This window comes from Nanorana parkeri, unplaced genomic scaffold (assembly GCF_000935625.1).
Source record: "Nanorana parkeri isolate BGI_ZX_2015 unplaced genomic scaffold, ASM93562v1 scaffold1186, whole genome shotgun sequence".
NCBI classification, from domain to species: domain Eukaryota; kingdom Metazoa; phylum Chordata; class Amphibia; order Anura; family Dicroglossidae; genus Nanorana; species Nanorana parkeri.
The window spans coordinates 165,020-177,191 of NW_017307454.1; the positions used below are offsets into that span (position 1 = coordinate 165,020).

The 12,172-nt window shown below is 40.4% G+C and overlaps 1 protein-coding gene across 1 annotated transcript in view; it reads right to left on the reverse strand.

Annotated features, from left to right (window-relative positions):
* PIBF1 (progesterone immunomodulatory binding factor 1) overlaps positions 1–12,172 on the reverse strand; it is a 134,115-nt gene that overhangs the window by 120,722 nt on the left and 1,221 nt on the right. The window contains exons 2-3 of the mRNA XM_018568431.1: positions 9,554–9,832; positions 5,143–5,243 (exon numbers count right to left, since the gene is read on the reverse strand). Of these exons, the coding sequence (XP_018423933.1) occupies positions 5,143–5,243; positions 9,554–9,796 (344 nt within the window). The 5' untranslated portion in view covers positions 9,797–9,832. The remainder of the gene's footprint in view (positions 1–5,142; positions 5,244–9,553; positions 9,833–12,172) is intronic.

The window sequence follows — 12,172 nt, forward strand, 5'->3', positions numbered from 1 at the left end:
CCCCACCCCCATGTGAAAGAACCCTCATTTTGTCCTGTACAGGCAGGATAGGGCCTCATGCAAGTTGGCAATGACATTCATTTGTTTAACCACCTCAGACCAGAGCTTTTTTTCATTTTTCCCAGATGGAGTAGAAGGAGGAATCTGTTTTTTCCATCTGACCATAGAACATCAGCAGAAAATCTAGAGGTGTATGGCCAGTATTAGACACTGGAACAGATTCTCGTGAGATGTAAAAACAGCGTTGAAAATTGGAAAGGCAAACAAAAATAATGTCCCAATTATCATTATCGTTAAGTAGCTTACCCTAGGAAGTCATAGAAGCAACAAGATGAGCAGCCCAAGCCTGACTTCTTGCCTGACCATTGACTGAAGTTCATCACAAGGGGGACCAAGGACACCAAAGTGTTTCCATGTTAACTGAAAGTCTAATCCTACCCTGAGGCCTCCTTTGACCTTTAGGATAGTTTCCAGTACTTTGAACAGTCACAAATGATTTCTTTTTTTGGAGGACTGCTTGAAGTGACTAATAACAGCTTAAAGTCATCAGTAACTGGAGGCTACAGGTGTATGCGAGGCGCTCCTTTTCTTTGTTTATTTTATTCATGGTATATCGCTCTAAATTATGCAGCTGCTTCTAAAGAATACATACCACATCGACAAAGGAGGGGTGCCTTCACACCTATGTGTTTAAAAAAACAAGCATTTTAACAGGCAGTTTATAATGTGATGCCGTGTGCTACTATCGCATAGCTCAGTGTGATGACATCATTTTTTTCCATTATATTCTGCCCAATAGTAGTAGAAAATTCCATTCAATAAATATTTATGTAAAGTATATTGACAAAGATTACCAAAGTTTGAGCTGCTATCCAGTTATTATAGGAAAGTAATTCAGATAGGCATCAGAAAACTAAACTATATATGCAGCATTTTAAAAAGGAGAATTATGGGGAGAGTGAAAATACACTCATCAGTTAGAGCCGAGGTGCGACACTGAAGCTGTCACACAATCTATAGACCAAGAACTGAGCGAACACAAACCACTGATCGCTCAATTCATGATCTTCTCCCTGCAGAGATTAGTGACGGGGGGGATGGGCACAGCAGGCTCTAGCTCTAGAGAGGCACAGCCAGCTAACAGGCAGCCAGGAGGATCCCGGCAATATTTGGTTTGGCCATAGTTGACTTTTAAAGACCAGTCAATATTTTTTTTCTTTTTAGTTAGACTTGGACATAAGAAATTCCTATGCTCCACGGCTCCATCTAGTGGTGTAAATGTCATGCAAACAGCATTACCCCCCAGTGTATGGCTTGCCAAAAGCTTTATAAATCATCCCCTTACTGTTCTGATACCGTCATTGGCAGGCATGAAAGGAGCAACAAAAAAATCAACAGCAATAATAATCATTTCTGTCTGTTTTCCTGTAGATTTTCTCTCACTCCCTGTCTGGTGAAACTATTGTCAGGGAAGGGAAATCTGGATAGCAATTAAAATCGATAGGAGTTCTAATCCTTCCCTAATCCATCCAAAGCTAAAAAAAAATAAAGAAAAAAACATTTATTTTGATTATTAATGGCAATGCATGTAAAATATCTGGAAAAAGGAAAAGTGACAGGAAATACATTTATTACTGTATATCAGGAATGGGATTTCCTTTAAAGGGTATATCCAGCCGAAACTTTTTTTTTTTTTGCTTTTTAACAGTTTTATGCATTTGTCAGTCTATAATAATAAAGAAAACCACAAGCATGGTTTTATGAAAATAATGCACTAAATAAGAGCCGTATGTGTCCGTAAAAATGTATCAAAATGATTTTGGTATGCAGGTTAGCCAAAGAAATCCTGTCATGTTAACCGACGCATACTGCTGCGGCTCAATTTGACCTGGACATGTAGGCATCAATGACCTCAAAAGAGTTAAACACACTTTACACAACAACTAAAATATACCAGGCAAGCATTATTTACTTAAAACCTAAACAAAGGAAAACAGTAAATGAGAAATAATTATTATTCTCACAGGGAAATTCCTACAAATTAAACAAATGTTGCCATTTATTAGAAAGGAAAATACTAGAACGCCAAGTTCACAGAAAAAAACATTATACAATTCACAAACCACCCACATGGATTTTCTCTACTAATTACTAAAAACATTTTACATACAAGTTTGTGTCCGAGGTGTAATGGGCTATTAGCACACGTGTATTATCCAATTTCATGGCACGTGAAAGATTCTTAGGGTGGCCATACACTGTGCGAAATTCAGCACTCTTTTAGCTGGCATCCCTTGATCAAAGTAGCCAGTCGGAAAATCTTCGTACGAACAGAGCCGGCAGCCAATGAGCTGCTGGCTCTGGTCGGGTATTCTGACCGCTGTCAGAATACAATGCAAACAGCGGTGATTCCTTGATCAACAAACTCGTAGTGTTGATGGAGGAATATGCTCTATTCTTTTTTTTTTCGTTCAGCCCGCGGATTGAATACGAAAAATAGAGTAGTGTATGGCCAGCCTTAGACTGAGATGCTAACAAATGGGTTATTACCAGGTTATCAATTAAACTAACTGAGCACATTGGGTCACATGAAAGAAGCACTGGAATACTAGTAAAAGGGGTTGACATTTCTCTCGTGTTACTCCTCATATTTGGAAAAGCCAGATCAGCTGTGAAACGGCGATAGTTGCACTCCTGTGTTTCCTAAGTTAATAATTTGGCCTACTGGAAGCCCAAATGCAGATTGTTTGAAAGCCAAAAGAGATCAGTTAGTCTCCATTCACACCTAGGCAGTTAATCACTCCAAGGTAAGCACCACAAAATGCTCAATGCAGAGATGCAGGGAGTGCCGTGACAGCTGGCTGGCTCGGGGCTGTGGGTGAGTATAACTGTTATTTCAGCACCTAGACACAAACAAGAGCTTAACGCTTGCAGTGCGATGGTAACCCCACTGCAAGGGTTAATTAAAAAAATCCTGGGAGTTCTTTAACCACTTGCTGTCCGGAGCAATTTCTTACTATTTGCACACACATGCTAAAATTAGAATTTTTGGCTAGAAAACAGCTTTAGGCCCCCCAAAAAAGATATATTTTCTGAAAGCAGAGGTCCTGTACAATAAAAAAAAATGCTAGTTACAATTTTTTATGTCGCACGGTATTTGCACAAATGTTTATTAAACCAGTATTTTAAGGATAAAATACACTAAAACTAAATTTAGTGCACAGAAACATAATATAATACTCAATGTTTTTCGTAAAATATAAAAGATGGGGTCACGTCGGGTAAATAGATACCAAACACGTCAAGTATTAAAATTGTGTGCGCCTGTGAAACTGCAAAAAACTGCAATACCCAAAATTTCCCTTAGGTGACGCTTTAAAAGCTTTTACTGCTACTCATTTCAGTGTAAGCAGTGATTAATGGCTCTGCAATTATTGTTCTCACTCAGACATTCACGGCAATATGCAACATGACTGGCGCAATTTTCTGTTTTGCATGCAGGCGCACCCGACGCTTGTTTGCGTTGTATCTGCGTGCACGTGGGGGGCGGGGGACTTTAAAAAATGTATTAAGCATTTTTAAAATATTTTTATATGTTACTTTTTTTTTTTTACACTTAACTTGTGACACAGTGACACCGGAAGTGATGTAATACACATCAGTTCCGGGTCTAGTGATTGGAGAAAGCTTGCTGATCTCCCTCCGATCTGTCAGGGGAGACATGCTGTGCAGGCCACGGGGGACAGCAGAGCCCGGGAAAGCCAGCGGTGGGGGGGACGCATGGGGGGGAACGCATCCCACTGCACAAGCGGTTTGGCTGCTGTATTGACGCCGGGTCACTTGTATCTAAACAGCAATTGCTGGCTTGTATCTAAACAGTAATTAAAATGCTACCGAGAACTTGGCTGCACCCATGTTTTTGGTATACCTAGGTCAGGACAGGACATTTTTTGACGGTGGGCGGTCCTTAAGCGGTTAAGGAACATGAATTAGTTCATATATGAAGGACAGTACCAGACATTCAAGTAATTGGTAGGTGCTAGAATTGTTCGCTTTAGTTGGCACAGCGCCAAACCAAGATAATGGATACAAAGTCACCAGTACTCCAGACATTTAATTTAGTCTCACAAATTTATTGTGAAGAACAGCGTCACAGACAAATATACCAATCTCTTCCCTCCTCTGCATCGGTCTAAGGTCCCGTAAATCATCAACGTCTATACGCAGTGTATAGACATGAGGATGCTGGGAAAGATTTCAATGATGCAGGGAGCGGGATGGAAGAAGTGATGTGACAGCTGGCTGGCTGGCTCGGAGCTTCGGGTGAGTATATCTTTGTTATTTTAGCACTTAGACACTGAGTACTAAAAGTGACATTAAAGGATATTTTTTCCCCCTCCCCCCAATGTTAGTGTAAGGACTTACCTTAAATCATGCCTCTTAGTCCGATCATCTTCTTCCTTTCTGTCGTTTTCAGCTGTCCCTCCAGCGCTGGTGCGGGTCTCCGATCCAGCACTGACTCCTCTGTCCTCCTCTCCTCTGATGTCCCACGAAGTCTGTGCAGGTGCACGCTGCTCCATAGACTTACCTTGTGTCTCACCTCGTCTCCCGGCCGATCTGAACTGCGCATGCGCCCGCCCCAACCTCCTTTGCGGCCGCCAGAGACTTTTCAGATGTTCGGACAAGAGCGCGTGGCGAAGACAAAGGTAAGTTTAAACCTGTTTCAAAAGGTTTTTTGTTTTTTTTATAAAGTTTTTGTATATATCTACTGATTGCTAGCAGTAGATGTATGCAAAAAAGTGAGGGTTTAATAACCATTTAACCCTTGCAGTGTAGGGGTAGATCCACTGCAAAGGTCAATAAATAAAATCCTGGAGTTCTTCTTTAAAATATTAAGAAACGCTCACATAGTTAATACAGTCTATGTAATTAGCACACATATATTATTATTATTACATAGTATTTATATAGCGCCAACATTTTGCGCAGCGCTTTAAAATAATATATGTTACGCAAAGTTGCTTTCTCTCTGTAGTTTTCCCAGCCATGATGTTTCAGGCCTTTTAAGTAAAAAGCCATCAAAATATTTGTTCTGACTGCAGGCCCCGAATACCATGAAACATTCCTAGCACAATGTCCTACCTGGCATCCTCCTGCTGGATTTTGGTCTGGGTGTCAAGTTTTAGAGCTAGGATTTGTTTCTGATGAACGGTATCGTTTAGTTTCTCTTCAAGCTCTTCAATCTACAAAAAAATGAATGCCAATATAAGTTTAATGTGGCTCTGGATTTTGTAAGCTGTAGAAAAAAAAAGACCCAGAACATCAAAGATCAATACACCATTCCTTTGAAATGAATACCGGGTAAGAGTTTAACCATGTTAATCGATATGCTGCATTCACAGTATTTATCTAACGATCATTCAGTGCTTGGCATAAAATGTGGCATTAGCAGCAAAACATCTTCCTACACAATAAAAGTTGTTTATCTAGAACAGGGGTAGGCAACCTCGGCACTCCAGATGTGCGGAAACGACAAATACCACAGTCTTGCCATGCTTCATGGTACTTCGGGTTAGTTCCACAACAGCTGAAGTGCCGAGGTTGCTTACACTGATCTAAAATGTTACAGAGAGAATCTTTCCAGAAGAGTACCATGTTTGTTCATTCACTTACTAAGACAGATTCACCTTTAGCTAGCAGCGTTTTAGTAAAGGACGCCATCTAGTGATGAGAAACAGAAATGTTATATACAAAATATGCTCAGACCAGATACAACACAAATTGCACTATATACACGGCACTATATATATATATATATATATTGCTAAAGCTGCGAATATGTGCAGTAATGTCGTAGTGTTCTGAAGCTGTCATTTACTCTGGGACTGCTCTTGATATATATATATTGCATGTCTAATGACATTGTGTATATTTTCCTCATTTTGTTATGTTCAGGAGTTAAAAAAAAAACTTTTTTTTTTCCGTCAGGTAAATTTGAAACATTGTATACAAGAACAAACACTGCACTATTCAAATGTGTTAAAACAATAACAAATCAGAAGCAATGACAATGTAAATACAAAAACAAATGAACCTGTGAAACGAGCAGCGGGTTAAAAATATTCGCAATAAAATCTTAACATAAACACCTGTACCTATTCCTAAACTTATTTTATATGAAATATAACCAAACAAAATCAAGTGCTCACAAAATCTCTGTATTAAAATGGATTTGAAATCAATATATAGTGATTAAAAAGTCCAAAATAATGTGTCTTCAACAGTAATACTGCCTTTTAAAATCAGAGATACACGGGGTGCTTTGTGCCCACCCTGAATGTAAGTGTTTGCTGCGGTATTAGGCTATGGAATTATCTCTCTTGCCTTGTTTGTGAACTATGCACTGTGGAAATCCCCTGATCTTGGAGATGAACCCCTGAATGTCACAGTTGTTTGATCTGATTTCAGTCTTTTTAATCATTATTGATTGATTTCAAATCCCTTCTGATATAGGGATTTTGAAAGCACCAGATTTTGTTTCAGTTTTCATATGAAATATAATATAAACATAATATAAATATAAAGTGCTGAATATGTATTTGTGTTTAGATTTAAACCTTGCATATGAAGTTATTTATCATGCATGCATGCATGCATGCATGTAGAGCTTTTTCACATCTTTATCTGTATTTATAGCCTATTAAAAAAATCTTGTTGATTACAGGCTCCATTGCTCAAGCTGCAATTATCACACATAAGTGAATGAGTAATATCAGTCATTTATCCCAATGACTCTTAATGGACGGATTAGTCAGACAAAGGGAAACAGGAAAGCAGGTTACAGAGATCCTGGAATCAATTGTCATGCATTTAATGTTTTTTTTTTTTTTACAAATGAACAAAAAAAAACAACAATAATATACCTTCAGTTTATAAATGAATATACTTAAAGTGTATTGAAACTTAAAAAAATGAGTAATATATTGCAGATTACCAAATCTTACACTCTATGGAGGAGCAACGGAGCCCCCATTGCACAGCAGCATTGTCACCCAGTGGAGAGTGCGGTGTTAAGCTGGCCACACATCGTTCTATTTTTTTTCGTTCAACCCTGGGTACATGAAAAAAATAGAACAGATTCCTCCATCAATGCTTATAAGCTATGATGAATGAATCCCCGTTTCCGGATGAAATTAACATAGTGTATGGCCAGCTTTAGATGGACTAGAAGATGTACAGGGTTATTCACAAAAGGGTGAAGAGTTTGGAGGAGGCAGGACACGTGAACAATCTAGGACAACATGGCTGATTTGGAAGAATTCTCCAATTCAGCTCACTTTGGCCTAGATTGTTCGCTTCTCCTGCCTTCTCCAAACTCTTCACCCTTTGTGAATAGCTCTGTTAGATAGACCTGACTAACAAGTTAAAGCTGAACTCCAGCTGATAATGTTTAAGCTGTTATAGTGGCAGTTTTGTTTTTTTCTTTTGGGATAAAGGTTTTACTTAAATGAATAAAAGCTGATCTTTGTAGACACCCCTGTCAGTGTTAGAGGGTTGAGACAATCTGCCACTTTTGCTGGACATCTTGGTCTGTTAAAGGAGAACAATGGGCTTTTCCCCATAGTTCTCCTTAGGGTAACGGGAGGACACAAACTAGCATCCTCCCGTCATCCTAGGCTCAGTATACCGCGAGCTTTAGCTTGCGGTATACCGAGACGCCGCAGCTGAAGCGGATCCCGACATCGATGTCGAGATCCGCCCAGCTGCCTGACTGACAGCTGGCTCTGCCTATCTAGAGGCAGAGCCAGCTGTACCCGCCCCCTCCCCCGCCCGTTCCGCCAGTCAGCGCTGGAGGATCGGAGCGGGGAGGGGGGAATCCAGCCCCTCCCCTGTCACGGCAGAGAGCCGTGACAGGATCGAGAGGTGAGCATACGCCGGTATGTGTTCGCTCACCTCCCGATCTACTGAGCCGACCTTTGACAGTCTCATTGGTCACAGGTCGGCTAGAACTATGGAGGTGAGTGAAAAGCAGTTCTCCTTTTAAAGGAAGTTATAAAAAACCCCAAAAAACAGGCTCACTGGCCGATGGAAATAAGGAAAAAGGAGTCTAAAAAAAACCCCTCATGCATCCACCACATTTTAGGATTGGTAATATATTTTTTTCTTTGGCCCCAGATACACTTAAAAAATTAAAAAGACCTGCTGCATGGCCGTGTCCATCATCACACAAATATATTTTATTTTATGGTTCAGATGCTTCCTCCAGTATAGTACAAGGATTTCAATATGAGGCAGATGATGCAAAGGATTTATGCCACACTACTAAGTTATTAAAGTGACACTAAACTCAGGAGTTAAATCTTAAAAATACTGTACATTCAGGTACCCTAACTATTAACATAAATGTATCTTATTTCTACTCAGCTGTAGATCCTCAAATCATCTCTGAATTCATTGTCCTTCCTTCTGCCCACCGCTCCAAGCTCACTCCTGTGGTAGACTACAATCTCAGTACAAAAAGTAAATAAATATGAGATTGTAGTCCATCAGGGGAGTGATCTTGGAGCGGTGGCTACTTTACAACACACACAGGGACCATGGGGAACAAAAGTAGCCACCCTCCAGAAGGAAGGACGGTGACAGCACCAATTCAGAGATGATTTGATGATCTACTAGTTGAGTGATATACAAATAAGATACATTTATGTTAACAGTTAAGATACTTGAACGGATTTTTAAGATTTAAAGCCTGAGTTTAGTGTCACTTTAAATATATAAGCGTAATTGAGTTTGTTGTGAATCCTTTATCATCTGCAGGGTACAACTGTATGTGCTTGTTTTCAATCATCCATTATAGATACCGATACTGGTTTTTCAGTATCGAGTACCTATTTTTTTTTTGGTACTCGCCGATAGTAATAATGGAAGTCCCATTTAGGAAGCTGGGCGGCGTGTAATTACTTGCAGCCCAGCTTACTGATTAGCCGGGAAGCCGTCTCCATGCTCCTTCATCACAAGGTGACGAGGCAGCACGGAGCCGGCTTTCTGGCCAATCAGGAAGCTGGTCGGCGAGTCATTACACACACCCCCGGCTTCCTGATTTGTCGAGAAGCTGTGTCCATGCTCCCTCGTCACAAGATGATGAGGAAGCATGGAGCCGGCTTTCTGGCCAATCAGGAAGCTGGGTAATGACTCCCCGCCCAGCTTCCCGATTGAGTCGAGTATTTGGGCGAGTATGAGTACTCGCCCAAATACTCGGTATCGACACCGATACTAGCAGATACAGAAATGGCCAAAAACACTGCACTCTTCATTTACCGGACAAAGCACTGTCAAAGCGCTGCCTGTCTACAACCACTCTTACAAGAAAATTCATACCTTATGGAAATGTTGCTTTTGATTTTGTTGCCCTAACACACAAATGTCATTATTATATTGTTTGACATTTATTATATAAGCACGTGTAACAAAGAAGAAAGTCGAGCCTCTGGAAACCCCTCGATACACCTCTGATTCACACAAACATATCTTACTACCAAACTTAGAAACTCACTTTAGTCAGGTATTCCCCTTTCAGACTGTCAATCATGAGATTCTTCTGAGACAGTTCTATCTTCACCAGCTGGAGATTGTGAAGGAGTTCCTTCCTTTCAATCAGCTGTCTGGTGACTTTAGTGGAACCATTGCGCTCTTCTGAAGAAGATATTTCATCTGTGGGGACGGTTGTTTCCAGACTTATATCTTCAGACTCCAGTGAGCTGGAAATATTCTTTTTTTTGGCTGCTTTTCTTGACATGTTCTAAGCTTTACAAAGGCCCAATGGAAATATACACTGAAAAAGAAAAGACTACAATATGTCAAAATATATATTATTCAACAGGAAGCAATTATTTTACAGCTATACAGTGGGGCAAAAAAGTATTTAGTCAGCCACCAATTGTGCAAACCTGACTACAATCTCATGTTTAGTTTACTCATTTGTATTGAGATTGTAGTCCATCATGGGAGCTAGCTTGGAGCGTTGGCTACTTTACAACACACACAGGGACCATGGGGAACAAAAGTAGCCACCCTCCAGAAGGAAGGATGGTGTCAGCACCAATTCAGAGATGATTTGAGGATCTACAGCTGAGTGACACACAAATAAGGTCCATTATTGTTAATAGTTAAAGTGACATTAAAGTCAAATTTTTTTTCCCCCTCCCAATGTTACGTAAAACACTTACCTTAAATGATGTCTCTTAATCCGATCTTCTTCTTCTATCCTGTCCTTTTAAGCCTTCTCTCCAGCGCTGCGGCGGGTCTCCGATCCAGCGCCGACTCCTCCTGTTCCACAGTGTCTGCATGCGGGTGCACGCGCCCATAAACTTACCTTGCGTCTCTCCTTGTCTCCCGGCCGAAAATCCGAACTGCGCATTGCGCACGACCCTAGATGCTTTGCGGCCGGCAAAGGCAGTTTAGGATTTCCAGACGGGAGCGCACGGCAAAGACAGCGGTAAGTTTAAACCGCTTTTAAAGCGTTTTTGTTTTTAAACTTTTTGCATATATCTACTCCTTCCTAGCAGTAGATTTATGCAAAAAACTTGAGGGTTTAGAAACCCTTCAAAGGTACTTGAGAATGCATTTTTAAGATTGAACTTGTGAGCTCACTTGTAGTGAGTGTAGTGTCTCTTTAACTGAAACAGAAGGGGGACATTTCTCAAGCAAATTTGCAACATAATTAGTCACAAATCGGTCCTTCCTTTCCTGCAGAAAATTGTCTGCGACAGGTTTACAGACCTGTGTGTGTCTCTACTCCTGGGCAGCCAAGTGTGACAGTTTGTAAAATTCTGAAGACAGATTTATTTCTGAAGATGTGGCAGATTATCACTCTGAACAGGCTCATAATAAAGAAGTGGTCAGGGTCAGGTTTTATTGTCACAGGTCTTTTTAGAGCATCTGTGGGAGGAATGTATGACTCGAACTATACCCCGGTAATAAGCTGGTCTCACAAATTGTCTCACTGCTCCTGCTTAGCACTGCTTTGCCATGCAACAGAATTGAGAAAAGTCACCCGAGATGTTTTTCATGTCTCATTCTATCACAAAAAGAAATGGATTATTCCTCATTTCAGGACAGTGGGCGGAGTCATGCAAACCACTGCTTTGCACCCCATTGGCCAATTCCAGAACCGCTGGTGTATAGTGCAAACATAGCCTAATATTATAGAGCCAATTATTCCAAACTCACAGCTGTTTCAGGATCTGTGGCCATCATCAGTGCAGTGTATGGAAACCATGGCTTCTATGGAGTGTATTTATGAAGCTCCTCATTCATCCAGGTCATGGCATATCTGTAAAAAAAATAAAATCAAGGCAACTGGACTTGCTGTATTTTTCTTGAAGACATTTTGCTGGTCATCCGACCAGCTTTCTCAATTCAGAATTCTTCCAAGAAAAATACAGCAAGTTCAGTTGCCTTGATTTATCTTTTACAGATATGATATGGAGTAGTACTGACCCAAAAGGACAGTATAACCACACAGGTTATGGTGAGAAGGGACCTATATAATAGCCTATAAGAGCAATATATTTGGAATAAATGCAACCAATATAAGTAAATGAATCTATGTGGATATCATCCTATGGAATCTCCTGCACAGCAGCACTGAAACTGGCAGAGCAAGGGGTGGCTCTAGGAGCTAATCAGTCTCTGCTGCATACACACTGCTGACCAGGAACGTGTCTTCCAATGGTGCTCCTGTGTTGTGACCTTGTCCCATGCACTATCATCTGCTCAAGCATGACCCATCATCATCAAACACATCACAATGGGCAACTATTGCTGGAGCACATATATGTAGACATGAAGTGGCTGCTAAGAGGGAGCAGCATATCAGCAGCACTGACAGTGGAAAATGGTGAAAACAAGAACTATAATGTGTGCCACATGGTACATAGTATGGTGATTGCTGGAAAGGTATCATCAAGGTGGTTACTTGGAGTGCTTGCAGCTATATACTTACTGGCACAAGATACTTTGAATATTTAGATGAAAACAAGTATTTTTTTTATGCAATACAATAAACGTTCCATTTATGTTATGTATAGGCCAAGTATTTGATGTAAAAGATGGCCATTTTTATGATACTTTAGCAAAATGAATGATAGGGCTAGCATCTAATTGAAAGTAT